Below are 16,598 nucleotides of genomic sequence, written 5' to 3' on the forward strand. Positions count from 1 at the left end.
AATTAGCAACACATCTGGCCCAGTGGTGTTATTAGGAGCTCATTGTAAGAGCACATTGTCTAAGCAATGATTGAACTTGCCTGCTCCAACTGTAAGATGGCCTCACTGACTGCTATGGCTCTGCGAAGCTCTTTGTGCTTGCAGAGAGCATGTCTTTAGAAATATTCATAATTCTGTGTCAGATCGTCTGTATAAATGGTCCATAATACAGACTGACAGATAAAACCTGGAATCACAAGGGTACAAGAATTGTGCGTAGTCTCCACAGGGGAATGGGGGTCACCTGAGAGAAATCCACCCTCCCCTCCCCAAGAAATTGTCATACAGGTTCAAGCTTATGTGTTTAAATTATACTCTGTCAGGTAGAGGAGGCTGCATTCGTACTACTGAGCACAGTGGTTTTACCTACCACAAAAGAAACAAAAGAAGTTGGATGAGATAAAACTGTAAGGTGATAGTACTGAACTGTGCTGGTGAGAACTGACCAGATAATCATAATGTTGTTTGTCAAAACACACACCATCAAAGTCCTGCAGAGGAGAGGGAGGAGAGGCACAGCACAATGTATTAGAATTCAGTAAAGGTCTGTTCGAGGTGAAGCTTTTAATTCTTATATAATGCTTGACAGTCGAATAGATAATAATGCATCGTATTTTAATTGCTATATTTTTTCAATAGAAATCTGAATCTTCAGCATAACCAGTAACATTTATCTGTCAGCTCAATATAATGGTGCAATGTTTTCCTCTAGTGTACAAGTTCAACAAGTATAGTTGTTATTTTAAATAATAATTTGGTAAGTTATTTCAGGGTACAGTGAGTTAGAATATTAACATAATTCAGTATTTTTCATATCTAAACATCATAATAGATCTATAACTGTTTGGGCCCTTTTAATTGGGTGCCTTATGGTAAAGTCAGCCCCTGATTTATATGATTATTCTCTCATTTTCTCATACAGGGTCCACCCAATCACCATGCTGTTCTCTACCTACTCGGTTTAACTAATCCAGACTGGTGCAGGTAGTGTAGAAATGCAGGAAATTTGTTTTAAATTACTTTTTTTTTCTAGGGGAGCCTTCAGACCCGGATTTCGCCCTTGGAACAGGAGAAGTGTTGCATGGCTTGGTCCATGGTTACTGAGCTTACTTCGCCCCCTGCCGACGATAAGGGTGGTCCTATCACCTCGCGTTATCACCGCCTCACCGGCAGGTGTCGCTGCAGGCCAGTATCGATGGTTCTCCCCGGTCTGACCTGTAGTGCTTCCGCTTTCACAAAGATCACAGAGAGCGACCCGCCGGTGCCAGATCAAAATACAAACAATGGGCAAGAAGCACAAGAAACACAAGTCCGAAAAGCACGGATATGAAGGTATTCAATCTACAGATAGCTCAAGCACTTATCCACTTATACATTTACTCATTTGCTTTTAAATAAATATGCTGGAATAATCGGTTTCGTGCTTTTTAGCGGTGTTAGCCCTAACTTAGCTGATTAGCTAGCGCGGTGCTAGGCTAGCTACCGAGCTGATTTACGCTACCTGTTATGTCCCGCATGTCTCTATGAATATGCCATAATTCGCTATGAATACCAGGCAGGTAATTAAGGAGTACAGTGCAAAGTTAGCTGTAGCTGTAGTCTTGCTAGGTGAGCTAGCTGTTAGCGGCTTTTGTTACTAGCAAGGCTCAGCTGTCATTGGTAATACTGTTAGCTCGATAATGCTTCTTGTTGACTTGATATCTGCAGAGTACGGAGAGAGACCACTGAAGCTGGTGTTGAAAGTTTCTGGAAACGAAGTGACGACAGGAAGCTCGAGCCTGGACACTTTCTACGACGAGCAGCCGGCGGAATATGACAAACCTAAGGAGAAGAAGAAGAAAAAGAAGAAGGATAAAGAGAGGAGCTTTGGGTCACCAGAGGATGACAGAGGAAAGAAGAAGGTAATATCACCACAGATCCTATTCTTCTCGATGGCAGAGCAAAGGGTGTCTCAAAAGGAATAGTCTACATGGTTTGCTCACGTTACATTTATTGTTTTGTTTATGTAATGGTAGATAACAAAGAAGAAGAAAGGTCAGGATGCAGATGGAGATGATGAACAGAGCAGAACTCCTGTCCGATCAGAGCTGGACAAACTGGAAGGTAGTCTCTGATTTCCTCTTGTTTGCAGTTTGTGTCAACACTTGTTTAATTCAAACTTTCCTTGATGCTTTGTTATCCTTACCTGTAGAAAAGGAACAAACTCCCCTACAGGAAGCTCTGAACCAGCTCATCAGGCAGCTCCAAAGGTGCAGCATTGATTGTTTATTGATACAATATAATTGTGTATCTGCGTGTTTATTTATGAGCTGTTGTCTCCTCATAGTTCTTGTGACTGCACTAACCATCAGCCCCCCGTACCCCTATTGTATAGTTACTGTATGCCTGGTGCTGTGAGTAAATACTGTATGTGTGTGTTTTCTCTGCAGGAAAGATCCCAGTGCATTCTTCTCGTTTCCTGTCACAGACCTCATTGCTCCTGGCTACTCTGCCATTATCAGACGGCCGATGGACTTCAGTTCAATGAAGGATAAAGTGAAGAAAGAGTGCTATCAGTCACTGGATGAACTCAAGGTATCTATCTGTATTACACACGTGTATTATCACATGCCAAGCTGTGTGATCACTTCATGTCAGTTTTAAGAGTCGTCTTCTCCTAATTAGACTTTTTTTGGGGCATATTTTGCCTTTATTGGAACAGATAATTGTGTATTTTAATGGTTCCCAACTGATCCAGCCACAAGGTCCAGATTTATCCTTCATTAATTCAAGGTCCACAGAGTTGAATATATTCAGCGTCATACTTGTCCGTGTCATTGAGCTAGTTTGCTGCCTCTGTCTGTTATTCACTTACTCTGCAAAAAGAAACAGCACTTAAAAATAAAAACTCTGTGCCGGAAATTCACTGTACTTCAAAATAAAGTGTGTTTTTTAAAAACGTGATACATTTGTGGGTCACTTGCAGTCCATTCAGAATGGACCTGCAACCCACTTTAGGAGTAACCCACCAGTTGGCAACCACTGATGTAGATGCACACTAGAAATGGGGGGGACAGGTATGACATGCAACAAACGGTCCCAGGGCAGGAATCTAATTGCGGATGTTGCCGTTACATGGCATGGCTGTAACCATTGGCCTACCAAGGCTTTCCATCCCAGTCAAACTTCCATTTATATCACATTTAGGGATGCACAATATTGTATTTTTGACGATATGCCGATATGTAGCAACTAATTTGACTGATAACAGATATATCCACTTTTTTCCCCAGCTTATTTTAGTGATCAAGTCTCTTCTGTAGTGAAATTAACATGATATTATGCATGCATACTCTTATCATAATGTTGCACCCAGCAGATGAAGACATGAAATACAATTCTTTTCAGTGTATATAATGTTCAACATAGTGCAAAATAATAAAAAGCATGTTGGCCGATTCTGATAGTTCATTTTAAAGCCAGTATCAGCCGATACAGATGACATGCTGATATTATCATGCATCCCTAATCACATTAGTAATTTAAGTTCATCAGTTTTATAGTTTCGAATCAGGACCTGCAGTATTTGGATTGAGTAACTCGTTAGAAATAAAGTGTGTCAAATTTAGAAGGCTACATCTGTTATTTCAAAGAGTTAGTTACATATGTAATTAACATTTAGATAAATAGAAGTATTGTAATTGTAATATCAAAGGACTGGATCGGGATCTGGGTCAAAAAAACATGACAGTTGCACCCTGGGAGCTGTTGATCATGTTGGATTGATGTCAAAATTAGAACACTTGCACAGAGCGTAAAAACAAAGTACAATTAATCAGAAACACTTACATTTGTCCAATAGTCATTAGCATGGGCCAAGGCATTAGGGTTTGTCATGTAGACCGGGATTATACACTCTTAGATGCATTTTGATTAACAAGAGCTGTTTTGTGTCAAGTGTTTGATGTGTTGATGTGTTGTGTGTTGATGCAGGCGGATTTCAGGATCATGTGTGAAAATGCCATGATTTACAACAAACCTGAGACAATTTACCATAAAGCAGCCCGGAAACTGTTACACTCTGGAATGAAGATCTTGAGCCAGGTAAGAAACTGAAGATTTCTGAAGAAGACTTATTTAAGGAATCATACCAACGGCACAGTACTGTCCAGTTAATTGGAATGAAAACATGGACCAGGGCATTTTTCATTTGTCTCCTATTGGTCATTCACACCAGTACTCCATAAGGAATTGTAGACAGCCGGCATAATTTAATAATAGCCTTTTAGTAGGAAAAGAGTTAATTGGGGCATTTATTGTTATTGCTGTATCTTTTTAATTTAAAGCTTAAATTACATATATGTCTGTTTGGTATAGCAAACATAGCCAGGTTTATTTTGAAACTATGTGTCAGTATACAGTAATGAATAGTTATACAGGCAACACGCAACCTTTTGTTATCTGTGAAAACTAAACACAGGGTGTCTGCAGATCCTTATACATTTTTGTGCCTTAAATTCAATTTTATACAAAAAGAAGGAGAAGATATACTTAATTAAACCCCAAGGGGAAATTCAACAGTTTCCACTCTATTGCCATATACACACAGGCCTGAAATATGCACACATGCACAAACAAAACCTATACATGCATTAAATGGAGAGATGTCAGAGCGAGGGAGCTGCCCATGGACAGGGGCCCCGAGCAGTTGGAGGGTCGGTGCCCAGGAGGCGACCTGCCACTTCTCCAGCTATCAGTTCACACTGACGCACGGGACGCGAACTTGAATCAGTCACCCTCCAGTTCCCAAGTCCCTATGGACTGAACTACTGCTGCCCCAAATATAAATATTAGGCCTTAAAGGTTATTAAATAGTCTTAAATTTGAATTTGTTAGGTTTTAATTGCTGCAGGTGCTTTATGTAATTTTATTTATGCATCTTTTAATTTCTTTTTGTCAAAATGAGTCAGACTCCTCTGTGTAAAAGTCCACATTTCTAAACTCTTAAAAACTGGCGCTGAATCTATTATTGTCTATTTACTTTATACTCTGCTTAAGCTGTTGGCAAAATGAAGCCTAACCTTAATCTAATGTACTCTAATACCATATTCCTACATGGAACCTAACTCTACACGGGACCACATAATTACCTTTATAGTAACCTGAAATGCTTGAAAAAGAGGACAGTTTTTCCAAAATTCAATTTTAAATTTAATTAGAAATGATCTTGAATTGCTCTTACACACCCTCTGCAGACACCCTGCAAACACATGACAATAAAGTTTTAAAGTTATCAACACCCTTCAATAGAAAAAAATGTTCAGGACTCCTTTAAACCCAAATGATATTTACTGCACATTTGTAAATCTTCCCAATCTCTGACACAAAGCTTTATGCACTGTAAAATGTCATTATTTAGCTTTTTATACTAGTTTAATGAAGAGCAGCAGTGTTGTGTTTGCCTCAAACTTCATATTGAGCACTGGAACCAAGTTAAATGACTTTGCGTTTGCTGTAATACAACAGATGGGGGCAGCAGATAGCCTCAAACTGTAGTGGTACAACCAACAGCTTTATCAAACGGGTTTTCTTTCTCACAATTATTCTCTTTCTCCTTCCTGATCCTAAGTGGAAAAAATTAAAGTTTTTATTGAACTGTCTATCCAACAGGAAAGACTGGAGAGCCTGAAGCAAAGCATAGAGTTCATGTCTGGTCTCGACCCTTCTGCCAAACTGCCGGGAAAGACTGAGGAACAAGGGAACATCAGCCTGGACCAGAAAGGAGAGGGACCCTCGACCACAGACACCAGCGAGAGATCCCAGACACCCAGCACACCCAGGTCCTTTAACCTGCTGACTTAACATACACATTTCCTTAAGTCACAGTCATATTCAGACACTTTTAAGCTCGGAGTGCCCAGATTTCACTGCGAGAATGTTAAAGACTTTGGATTCATTACTCAAATCCTTTGAAGCTTCACATTGTTCTAATGTCAGTTTAAGTTGTGTGCTTGTGTCCGTCGAAAAAATGATCAAAATCTGTCTCTGATCTTGAACAAAAGATGACTTTATTTTTTAATTCCGTCTGTCCAGCTACAGTTTCCAGCTCTCCTGCCACAGTTAGATTTTAAAAACTGAAATACATGCTGTCAGTCACACGTCAGCACGGTTAGGGTTTAGATAACTAATCAGCCAGAAGTCAAAATGCAGCACGCTGATGGAACCAGTTCCCCACATCGTGTTGGTTTCTGTGAACTTGTTTTCCTCTCACACTTGAGTGAATCAGTTTTCCACTGTGAAGCTGGAGGCTGAGAATGTGAGGAATGCCTCACAGCATGCTGGGTCTTGTTTGCTCTCAAGGCTGTGCATCTTTTCAATCGGTGTTGTTGCCCAGTGATGTAACAGAACCGGATGAGTAAAGTCACATGTCGGTTATGACTCACCGTCAGAGGAACAGCCGAGAAACCTTTACTGTGCTGTTTTTCATTCAGCTACCTCCTGTATTATAACAGGAGACGCTGTGTATGAAATATTGATGGCGTTTGTTGACGTCAGCAAAACGCTTACAGGTAGATTATCTGAAAGCAGACTGTAGGTGTTTAATGAACAGAAGCACTCTCGCAGGTTTTCTCCCCGCAGGATTCTGCTGCAGTGTGCATGCTTTTTTCTTTTCTTGCCACAGAATAAAAACCTTTTCATTCATGACCAATGTGTCTCATCTGCTGTATATCAATTTGTGTTTCATTTCCAGACAAGACAAGGACACCAAGGATGAAGCGGCAAAGGTAGAGAAAGAGCTTGAGGAAATCCGCAAGGTCATCGAGGAGTCTGGAGGAAAGCTGTCCAACAGAGTGCTGCAGTGTGATGTGAGAAAGCCGGGTTAAACTCAGGATTTCTTTCTTTCAAAATAACTACATGAACAGAAAAGTATATAATTTTAAAGCCCCCAGTTGAGATAGTATGCATACTTTTCTGTTATTTTAACCAGTAACTTGGTGTCATGATAGTTATTCTCCCTTAATGTGAGGCTCATGGGTGTTGATTTTGGTCGATAAGTGATGGTTTAGAAATCTGTCTAATGTTCTCTAGGTCCATCCTGAGTGTTTAATCACAACACAGCCATTCCTCATACTGACAAAGAGATTTTTAGGGTGTTTGCTGCAATTGAGCCCTGTCATTTGTTTGTCATGTAGTTGGAGTTTGCAAGGCGGAAATCTGACGGCTCCACCACTCTGGCAATCCTCAACCCAGCAGATCCATCAGCAGGAGGTAGGTCCATCTGGCACCATCATGGTGTTTAAACAACTTTTTTTTTCTCGAGCAAAAAATGTAAAAAAAAAAAAAAAATTACTGGCTCCAGTTTGAGAAATATGAATATTTGCTGTTTTTCTCTTTTGGAGTTTTTAAACTTTTTTGAGTTGCTCTGTTAAAATTCTGTTAAAAAAAAGAGAGACCATTTCTAAGATTTTTTCCCCCATTCATTTTATGACACTATTCCTTTTCACGTGCCTTAGGCCTCTTTCATCCACGCTTGCAAATAGCAATCGAGGAAGCATCTTTTATTTTTTTGTTACACACAGGTGCATTAGAGATTCATAATTACGCGAGTAATTTCCATCAGCTCTGAATGGATTTTAATCCAGTGGAGTTTTAGGGATTTCTATGAGATCTGTGTTAACTGTTTTGAAAAAGGGTGTGAAACCAATAAAAAAATGTGTTAAAACATGTGCAAAAAAACCCCCACTTTGGCTGTGCTGAGAAGGTGATGATGAAGATCAATGGATCCAAGTTTTATTAAGCCGTTTTAGCAATCGAGAAAAACTGGAAATTAATAAAGAAAATGAGGTGGGAAGAGGACTTATGTAAGCGTTTCCTGTTACAGATGTTGGTTACTGTCCTGTGAAACTGGGCATGATGTCCAATCGGCTGCAGAGCGGTGTGAACACCCTACAGGGCTTCAGGGAGGACAAGAGGAACAGGATTACTCCAGGTAATGTCTCTGCACATCACTAATATCAGAGACCTGATGTGTGACCTCTCCTCTCTGCTGGTTGAGCTTATTGACAGATAATAAGCTGTAAGTGTCCTATGTCACAGTGTCCTATGTCAACTACGGGCCGTTCACCTCCTACGCACCCACCTACGACTCCAGCTACGCCAACGTCAGCAAGGAGGACTCTGACCTTATCTACTCTCTCTATGGTGAGGAGTCCAGTCCTCAGGGCTCAGACAGGTATGTACAGTATGACCACAAACGCGCTCGAGCTCTTCGGCATTTATACAGAACGTCACTTGAAGCATTCCTGGCTGATTGCTTTCCAGATGTTTCTCTTTTTCACTCTGAAGGAGGTCAGCTGTAGACTTGGCCTCCTCCTGACTCCAACCCTTCAATTCTTACACTGTGGCTTCATCTTCTTTCTACACTGTTTAATTATCTCATGGCAGTCGGGGCCACTGTGCTATAGGACACGCATGATACTCTTTGGTGGTGTATATCTCCACAAAGAATTTTACTTTATACATTTACGGCTTTGCACATTCTGTGTTTGAGTTGTGCTTGTAATCTCTTAAGTCCCTATGTCCAGGTTAAATATTAAAGGTGCTGTCATGTGTACGACATTCAGAACATTGATACAGCAGCAAACAACTACACCTATCAGCCTAAACACTAAAACCACTGACAGGTGAAGGTGAATATCATTAAACATCTTGTTACAATGCAATGTTCTGCTGGGAAACCTTGGGTCCTGGCATTCATGTGGATGCCACTCCTTGACCCAACCAACGCAAATACCCCAAAGGACCAAGTGTTACAACAGCACTCCCCGATGCCAGTGCCCCCACCCCCACCCACAGCAGTGCAATGCCCCATGCCACACCACAAAAACTGCTCAGGAATGGTCTGAGGAACGTGACAAAGAGCTCAAGCTGTTGACCTGGCCTCAACATTTTCAAGATCCAATCTGATCGAGCATATTTAGGATCTGCTGGTATGTCACCTCGCAACCCATGGGACTCAAAGGATCTGCTGCCAACACCCTGGTGCCAGACACCATTGGACACCCCCACGTTCCTGTGTCCATGCCTTAAAACGTCATAGCCAAAACTGATCCAAGAAAGCCCCACCATGAATCAGACTTGGTTCTAAGGTACCAGCACATCACACAGATGCTTGGCGGGATTGGGGCGTGGGGAATTATGAGGCCTGGTCAATGCCTTGAGCTCTTTGTCACGTTCATCAGGCCATTCCTGAACAGTTTTTGCAGCATGGCATGGCATGTTGTCCTGTTGCGGGGGCCACTGCCATCTGGGAACGCTGTTGCCATGAAGGGGTGTACTTGGTCTGCATTGATGTTTGAGTGGGTGGTGTGTGTCAAGGTTTGTAACCTTGGGTCCTTGCATTCATGTGGATCAATGGATGATCAGTGTTATTCACCTCTCCTGTCAGTGGTGTTAATGTTTTGGCTGATCAGTGTATTTGCTATGTAAAGATATAGTGGAGTGATGGTGTCCTGAGCAGAGAATGAAGTCACGCTCCCCCTGTATGTGCTTCTCTGTTTTTTTTGTTTTTTTTCCCATTTTGGTAGATGGTCCTTCTGTGTGTGCATGTCAGTGCATGTGAGTCCCCGCTTGTGTATCCCACAGGTTAACTTATAGAGTGGTGCAGGAATGAGTCCTAAAACACAGAAATGAGTTAGCGTGTTTGCACTTGCAGTCCCTGTCTTTCGAGGTCAGTAGGGTTTTTGTATGGGTTTTTGGTTAGATGCCTGAAATAAGGTCTACGACATAAAATACGTCAGTAAATACCCCACTCGTGAATTTTGCTTTTACGTGTCTTATAAAAGGCATTTGCTAACAAGTGGCTAAATGAAACTACAGAGGTTGTCAGGGACATTTAACGTCATCATGCTGTACGTCCCCTTTACAGCCTCGTTGTGGTGGTGATGTTGAAGTCATGTGACCTTGGTGTAGTTTGTTTATAGCTCAGTTTGCTTTAAACTTCTGATGATTTCATATCTGCCTCAAAAACCATAAAGAGGTGTTCATTTTTGAAGATTATATTGCAGAACAAAATGTCTAAATATCATAAACTTTTCCAGTGGAACAATCTCATTGGCTTTTTGTTGAGGGAACCAGGGCTATGCTAACTTCAGGGTGGCCTCAAACAATCGTCTTCACAAAAGCATTATGCCCACCCTCTGGTTTCCTACCCGAGGTTAACGATGTTAAATCTGTCAGCACTGTTGCTGTTGTTAGCACCGTTAGCTGCTAGCTCAGCCAACTCCATGTCGAGAGCTGTGTGTAGGCAATCCTGGCTCAGACTCTGAGTCATAGATCTGCTCTTAAAGTCAAATACAGCTCCTATAAAGGTGACTGGATGTTTTGTCTTTTAAACAAACTGAGAAATTTGTTTTATGATTTTATTTTATGAACACTGGGATTCCGTAACAAACTTGACCTCCTTCTTTACCACATTTTTTAAATAGAATAAATACTCGGAGGAATTGTTTTTGTCTGAGGTTATTATCTGACGTGCCTCTTAAGACATGCTGCTTTGTGTTTTCAGCTTCAGTTTGCTATTCATTGTATGTGTCGAATCACTGTGGCAGAAAGCACTTATGTGTTAGTTCAGTGGTTATTGTTACTGTTTGCTCACTGTAGTTGTATTCTCTCCTCAATCCTGTATTTCTCTTCATGGAAAAGCAAATTAACGTTGTTTTTAAATGCATGAAAATGTTTAATTAGTGTATATATTTCACTGTGTCTGTCTCACATCGTGCAGGAGGTTTGGTTGTTGCTTCAGCAAGTGTCAGCTGTGTCAATATCGACTCCTCATTATTTTTGGCCATGAAAGTGATTCTGATTTTTACCTCGCTCCTGCGTAGAAAACAATAGCAGTAATTTTTTTTTCCTCCGTGTGTGTGTTTGGCAGCTTGTCAGACTTCCTGGCCAAATCAGACGAGTACGTGTACAAACTGGCAGACAATATTCTGGACGCCATGACGAACGGAGAGCATTCAAAAACCCTGAAGGAGACTGAGCCAGTAAGCACCCACTGTGACATGCTAACTCATCCAAGTTGACTTTCTTTAATTGAGTTAAAAAGCACAGGGTAGAAATCTAAGAGCATCTTTTGACTGATTGAGGTCTGTTTTTTTGGCTGTCCAGCAGGTGGGGGAGGCAACAAACACACAAGAGAAAAAGGATGGCATGGAGGTGAGAGTTGATGCTCAGATAAAAAGCTGTGCTCAGTCATAAGCAGTTTCTGTACGTCGTGTGTCCCTCTGTACTGTACAAATGGAAATACACATCAGGTTCATAATGAGAAATATCAGTGTGTGCTATGTAATGTGAAACCGGAGGCATTCACCCTCATCAGTGTTGGATGCGATGTTCGGAAGACGAGCTCCTGCTGCGCCGTTGTGCGGCGTGCGTGGATACTTGATTTCATTTTGTCATTATAGATGGTCTCTGCAGATGGTTGCTACGTCAACCAGCTGTGTCAACATAGCAGGGGCCTGCCTTTAGCTGTGATCCATCCACGCATGGAAAGAACATTTCCCTTGAAAACACAGCGGTGCTACTCGCTCAAGGCCCGCCGTTGGAGAATTTGGAGAGGCCCGTGTTTTCTTTCAGTGCCCGCTGGCTGCGCGACTGAATCGCTCCTCAGAGAAGCAGAGGAAACCAAAGTACATGCCCCTCCATCAGGCAGACAGCAACCCTCTGTCCCGGCTGTTTGCTGTTCTTGGCTGCTCTCCAGCTCACTCTCATCCCCTGCCCGGGTGTTAAAGCTTTTCATTAGGTTTGATTTTATTGGAGCGAAGAAGCAGCGTGACTAAAGAGGCTTCAAAAGCCCTGGATGTTCCCTTGAAACGTCAGCTGTCTAGCGTGGAATGCATTTGTCTAACCCGACTAAACATGTTGTCTTCCCCCCTCGTCTCTCATAGGTAGCTGAACCCGAAGCATCCAACTGCAACAGGCTTGACTTCCTGCGCTCTGTTGCAGGCCTGCAGATGGCTGAGGAGCTCTCTGGAGGTAAAAATTCTGACTGACTCTGTCTGTGTGACATATAAGGCTGCAACTAATAATCATTTTCATTTCAGATTAAGGCTGCACGATACGCAAAAAATATCATGATTATTATGACAGATATTTTGATTGCAGTATGAGTAACACTTGTATAGGGAATTTCATTTTCACTGAAAGAAAAATAAAAAATAAAAATAATATAAAATAAAATAAAATTTTGTACCAGTACTCCAATATTGATAGTGTAACAGTGTTGTAGGTTATTCACACTTTGACAAAATGTTTTCACAATCAGCAGTAATGTGGGTATAATGACAAAGTGGGTAAATGCAAATAATAGAACAGCTACAACAGTCTGGTAAGTCCAGAAAAATCACATCACTTTGCTGCAACGTACCCTTTAAAACCAGGAGAAGACAACACTTACGATATCCAAAATCTTAAGGCCTTTGCACACTGATTCCTTTTTGTATGGATGCATTTTTTTTTTTTTTTCATCCATCATCCAAACAAAATTGTTGAATACAGAATCCTTGCGCACTGATTCTGACACTTTTTATTGTTCTATTTGTTGTGAAAATTCGCAATACATGACAAAATGAAAGACATATTTCCTCCTTTGCCTCTTTCCACTGGAGTTACGTATCTGGCTTTCCACCCTCTGTGTGCGGCCCACATCCTGCTCTTAGTCATCATCCACCTGAATATTACCATCTGACCTGTTGAAAGTGAGCTATCTCGGTTATGAAATGATTCTGTCCGCCCTGCTTCTCTGTCTTGTCGCAGCTGTGTCCCACCACCACATTTTCTTAACTGTTTTTTGGTCAAACGTCTCTAAAGGTTCTGACGGATGCGAAAAACGCAGAAATTTGAACCTGTACCGGAAACTTAAAGAACGGACCAAAGTTTCGGACGTGTTTGACACAAGTTGCAGTCGTATTTATTTTTAGACGGACTCTGCGCAAAGGCCTTCAAGACGATATGTAGTCTCATGTCACGATATAGAAATAGTATCAATTTATCGCCCAGCTCTATTGTCCAATCAAGAGTTCAGAAACCAAAGATATTTAATTTACAGTGGTATAAACAGAGAGAAGCTGGAACTAGTGAATGTTTGTCATTCTTGCTTGACTAGTGACGTAAATGATTTATCTATTTTAATTGATTATATATACATGTGTCCTAGCTTCAAGTTACTTTGTATATCCAATGATTGACTTTGTGAATTTGCCTAAATGTAAGTATAAACCTGCCCGATGGATGTGACTACATGTGAGAACCAGGTGTGAAATTCCATATGCACACATCAAATGACTCTTAGCTTTTTCAGTTCAGAATCAGACACCATTCAGATAAACAGCAAAACATTTTCAACTCCACAATAAGTGCCATTTTGAAAATGAACTCATACAATTGAAATCACAGACCACAGATCTCATCTGCCCAACCCAGGGAGCAGGACACAGATTTGTGAACCGAGTCAGGCCTGACTGCTTTATGTGCGTCTCAAAGGACTATGTGAACAAAGAGATTCATAATTACACTCTAAATGCTGTTGCCATTGAGGTAATTCAAAACAAGAAAAAAAGCAGCCCTCATCTAAAGCAGTTAGATGAGCCATTTAGCCATTCAGCACCCCATTATATATCCTCTCAGATCTTTCTAACATCCCATCAAAGTTTATCTCTCCCCCTGTGCTCCCTCAGCACTCTCAGATGTTCATGTAACTGTAAGACTGAGGGCTCCATATCAGGACGGAGAAAGAATGGATGTATTGTGTTCAATATGTGTAACAAATGACAGGAGGGGTTACCACAAGGTAACTGGAGGAACCTGGAGGAAGTATTAACTGCATGTGGGTTGCCTCTCTCTCCTGTCTGTCACAGAGGCCCTGCACTTCCAGCAGAAATTGGACGAGACTACAAAGCTCCTGCATGACTTGCAGGAAGCACAGAAGGAGCGTCTGAGCGCCAAGCAGCCACCTAACATGATTTGCTTGCTGGCTCCGACTGCCAAGGAGCTAGAGCTGGGTAAGAGCCTCTCAGTGCATGGCCCCCTTTGTTCTTCCACCCTAGCCGTCTCCACCAGCTGTAGACCTCAAACACTGCTCCATTTACCTCTTTACCAGCCACCTTACACAGATGTGGTTTGTGTTGTAGCTTCAGTTAGACGGTGATATGATTCAGATCAACACTGACTTTATTCTCAGGGATGTATTGTTTAAAGAAGCAATCACAGAGACCGATTTCTTTGAGTTTTAGTGTAGTGTGTGTTAAGGACTTTTCACTGTTTGCAGAGAAGACTGCTGTGATGTCTTCTCCTTGGATTTTACGAAGGCTAAGCTGACTATCGTTGCTCAAGCTAACGACCACTCTTTATGTCTGTGCAGTCAACATGAAGCTACAGCAGCACCCAGTTAGAGGAGCTTAGCATGAAGCCTAGAAACACATGGAAACAGGTTGCCAGGCAACCAGTGGAGATTTCAGGAAGTTGCTGCTCTCGGCCTCTGTAAAGCCACAATAATATAATCAGGGTTCCTTCACATATTAACAATCAATGTTCAAACTTTTCCATATTATTCACCTATTTCCATGACTTTATTAAAGCAGTTTGAAATGTTTAGGCCTTCGAGCAACACAGCCATACATTTTCAAAGACACACTCCCCAGGCATTTATCTGACATCTGTACATATTTGATTGAATCACTGGGTATCATTAAGTGTTGTCTGTAAATAATCAGCCTGTTAGTAGCCATTCAGTTGGAGACAACACTCTGATGCCACTATACTATCTGAGTGTAACGTGACTGCAGCGGCTTCTCACTCAAGCTAGTGTTAACTGTCTATAAATAGTAACTGTCAGCAGCATCATTTAGTTATTTACCACACTGACAGTGAATATTCAGTTTGTTATGAGCTCAGATCTCAGTGTGAAAGTCTTGGTTAACCCACTGCACCATAGCTTTTTGGCATTTTTTCTGTTCCTTTCCTTATATGACAGCGAGATACTTTCGTGGTGATGATGCAAAGCTGGTGTGGTCTGTGTGTATTACATGATACTGGTGACATTTTAATGGTCACACAGCAATTTATACTTTTTGGTTCAATTAAATTAACAAGATAGAACGTGTTAGTGAGTTTAGAGGCACTGTCAGGGGGATTTTGTTACCTTTGGACGGAGTCAGGCTGGCTGTTTCCCTGTTTTTAGTCCTTATACTAAGCTATGCTGACCAGATTCTAGTGGTGGCTTCATGAACCATACAGATATGAGAGTGGCGTCCATCTTCTCATCTAACTTTTAGAAAGAAAGCACATAAGAGTATTTCCATAAAATGTCAAACTACTCCTTTAACATAACTAAGAACTTCAGTGTAAAAATGTTCTGGCTAAAGGTTGAATCGTTTGCAAAATTGGCAAAACGAGCTATGATCATTTATGATTGGTCCTGTCTCCTCTTGTGTGGGCCCAGAACTATGAATCTGCCCACTCTGATTTGACTGATTTGTTTGGAATGATGACATGAAACAGTAAATTCTTGGTTGACAATTGATTGATCCAATAAGCACTGTGGGTGGACGAAGGCTGTTGTCAAGCATAATAACAATGGCAAGCAGACAAAAAAGATGCTGCTATTGTTAAATTGTTTCTTAGTATGATTTTAGTCTTAACTTGGCTCTGCTCTGCTCTTAAAACACAAGCAAAACCGGTATGACTGTACATCAGTACAATACATCAGTGTTAACTTGAGACGATGGTAGATTCAGGCAGATATGTTGGTCTCTGGTGATTGGTCAGGGAAAATCAACCCCCCCCCCCCCCCCCCCCCCCCACCNCCCCCCCCCCACCCCCCACAGAAATTGATTAAAGTGGACCTAATGTCAGACTGGAGATGGTATCAGGATATGTCTCCTCCAGTGCAAATACACTGTTATATAATTTCTTGTCTTGTTAATGTTCCTTTTGTCTCTTCCTTTGTCTGCAGCTGAGAAGGTGACTGGGAACTTGGCTGAGCTCACTGGGCAAGTGGCCCCGTGTGATGTCAGCAGTGTGTACGGCATCAGGAAGGCCATGGGCATCGCTTTACCTCCGGAACCACCTGGGCCCTTCATTGACCTCACCACAGGTAAATTACCTTACAGGACATACTGAAATACCATTTGTGGTTGTCTGTGTGTTAAATAACATCAGTAGTGGAATGTAACTGAGTACATTTACTCAACTACTGAACTGAAGTACAAATTTAAGGTACCTGCAGCCAAGTCTTTCCATGGCACTTTCGACATCTACTCCACTGTGTCTCGGAGGGAAATATTACACTATTAACTCTATTACAATTATTTGAGCTCAGAATCTAATATTTGACTTTTCATTGTTTTCAGTGCAGGAGATGGCTGAACCAATGGAGATCACGTCCAGTGGCCAGGACACAGCTCCAGTCGCGGCTGTTTAATTAAAGTTACAGTTAAATAAGTTAAGTTTTGTATGAAAGGTGCTTTTTGTGTGACATTTGTATGCATTTCACTCAATAAACTTTTTTTAATTAAAAAAAC

The 16,598-nt window shown here is 41.4% G+C and overlaps 1 protein-coding gene across 2 annotated transcripts; it reads left to right on the forward strand.

Moving 5' to 3' along the window:
• Nucleotides 1-1,262: 1,262 nt before the first annotated feature.
• On the forward strand, nt 1,263-16,597 carry brd7 (bromodomain containing 7). Of its 2 annotated transcripts, none has more exons than XM_050050072.1 (17): nt 1,263-1,371; nt 1,747-1,940; nt 2,055-2,142; nt 2,231-2,288; nt 2,469-2,613; nt 4,012-4,122; nt 5,689-5,858; nt 6,770-6,884; nt 7,212-7,287; nt 7,901-8,008; nt 8,116-8,251; nt 10,952-11,063; nt 11,188-11,235; nt 11,967-12,054; nt 13,935-14,078; nt 16,031-16,171; nt 16,428-16,597. In XM_050050072.1, exons 1-17 carry the CDS (start codon nt 1,323-1,325, stop codon nt 16,496-16,498), a joined length of 1,854 nt encoding a protein of 617 aa, XP_049906029.1. In that variant the 5' UTR covers nt 1,263-1,322; the 3' UTR covers nt 16,499-16,597. The 2 variants fall into 2 exon arrangements, with proteins under 2 accessions (XP_049906029.1, XP_049906038.1); XM_050050081.1 differs by having other exon boundaries at nt 11,191-11,235.
• Nucleotide 16,598: the final 1 nt, after the last annotated feature.

The sequence above is a fragment of the Epinephelus moara genome, chromosome 1 (genome assembly GCF_006386435.1).
Source record: "Epinephelus moara isolate mb chromosome 1, YSFRI_EMoa_1.0, whole genome shotgun sequence".
Lineage (NCBI taxonomy): Eukaryota > Metazoa > Chordata > Actinopteri > Perciformes > Serranidae > Epinephelus > Epinephelus moara.

What these genes read in the sequence shown, in the direction of transcription:
- brd7 (XM_050050072.1), top strand. Translation starts at nt 1,323, where the DNA reads ATGGGCAAGAAGCACAAGAAACACAAGTCCGAAAAGCACGGATATGAA. An exon ending in ACAGAGTGCTGCAGTGTGAT is followed by an intron (nt 6,885 to 7,211) that starts GTGAGAAAGCCG and finishes TTTGTCATGTAG; the next exon opens with TTGGAGTTTGCAAGGCGGAA. An exon ending in AGTCCTCAGGGCTCAGACAG is followed by an intron (nt 8,252 to 10,951) that starts GTATGTACAGTA and finishes TGTGTTTGGCAG; the next exon opens with CTTGTCAGACTTCCTGGCCA.